Here is a 1,474-nt window from a genome sequence, read left to right on the forward strand (position 1 = left end):
GAGAGACTGAGGATCTCTGAGGCCCAGGAAGACAGTTACGGGAAAGATGGAGATGCAGTTGGTGAGGCCGATGCAACCAGGGCTGGGCGGACAGGAATGCTTTGGTGGATAGTTACAGAGCAAGAACCCCGCAGACAGCATTACGAACACCTGGCGTTTGTGAAGAGCTCTCTCTGCTCGTTCATATGTTATTATTATTATTGTTGTTGAAATCTCATTTGATTCCCCTCACTAACCCTGGGTTGTGACAGGGAACAGTGTCCAGGTGATTATTCCCAGTTTACAGGTGCAGAAACTAGAGCTTCAGAGCTTAATTAACTTGCCATGGGCCGCACAGTTCTCCTGACTTGGAACAGAAAGATCTTTCGTCAGCTCCAGGCTGGCTCCTTACCTAGCAAGGTGTTATCAGGAGGGATAGGCACCAGAGTAAGGTGGAGATGCCCCGCTGGAGGGGGGCCAGATGCTCCTACACAGCGATTAAGAGGCAGGAGTGGAGAGGAATTTTCTTTGGGTTAAAGGACCTAGGCCTGTGGAATGAGGTACCTATCTAATTCTTCCCCCAAGCAGTCCTGCTGGAAGTTCCCGCAGCCTAAACTCTGGACAGATGGGGAACAGTCACCTCTAATCCCAGGAGGGAGAAACAAGCTTCATTTTCTTCCTTCAGCTCTCCCTGTGGAGGTTCTGACAAAGAGACTAGAGGCCTGGGTGAGCCTCCCATCCTTTCTCTATCAGTCATCTCTTTGGAAATTGGAAGATAAACCTTCCCAGAGTTGCAAATTGGGAGGAGAACCATTCCAAGAGATCTGAATAAACTAACCCTAGAGTATTCCAGCATTTGAGTAATCAATCCCTGATTAGCAAAGACTTAAAAAGCCTGAAGCCTGAATTTAGCCAACAAACACTCAAAGAGCACCCTCTATGTGCAAAGCACCGTGCTAGGTGCTTCAGGGATGGAGAGGTTACCCACCTCTGGTTACAGTCGGGGAGGGAGAGCAGCTAGATGCTAACTCCAGTTCAGAACACAATTCAGTCCGTATTCAACAGAGGACCAGAGAGAGTGTTTTGGGGGGTTGGAGAGACAAGGCATTAATTCCTACTGTAGGCACCAAAAAGAGGTTGAATCTGGAGCCAGCAGAATAGGAGTCAAGAGAAAAAGAGAATGGACTGATATTAAGCCACAACAATATGTCTGTGAATCTTATTGTCATATAACCCTTTTGAGGAAGATGTCATTTTCCCCACTATAGATATGAGAAAACCAAAACAGAGAATCAAAGTTTGCCCAGTTTGTAGCAGAAGGAAACCTAGGTTCAGTCTACTTGTACTCTACCACACAGCCATGTAACAAATACGATATAAGAACACCCAGACTGGCAGCTGCATGGACAGAAACCAGATGGCCTGAGGTATTAAGGTGGTTGGGTTCCATCTTTGATCTCCTTCTCATTCCCTAAGCTCTCCCTAGGTCGTTCCT

The 1,474-nt window shown here is 47.1% G+C and overlaps 1 protein-coding gene across 1 annotated transcript in view; it reads right to left on the reverse strand.

The window, feature by feature from the left end:
• ADCY5 (adenylate cyclase 5) overlaps positions 1 to 141 on the reverse strand; it is a 161,330-nt gene extending 161,189 nt beyond the window's left edge. The window contains exon 1 of the mRNA XM_010834408.1: positions 40 to 141. Within this exon, the coding sequence (XP_010832710.1) occupies positions 40 to 141 (102 nt within the window). The remainder of the gene's footprint in view (positions 1 to 39) is intronic.
• Between the last annotated feature and the right edge of the window lie 1,333 nt (positions 142 to 1,474).

Source organism: Bison bison, unplaced genomic scaffold (assembly GCF_000754665.1).
Source record: "Bison bison bison isolate TAMUID 2011002044 unplaced genomic scaffold, Bison_UMD1.0 scf7180017864032, whole genome shotgun sequence".
Classification (NCBI taxonomy): domain Eukaryota; kingdom Metazoa; phylum Chordata; class Mammalia; order Artiodactyla; family Bovidae; genus Bison; species Bison bison.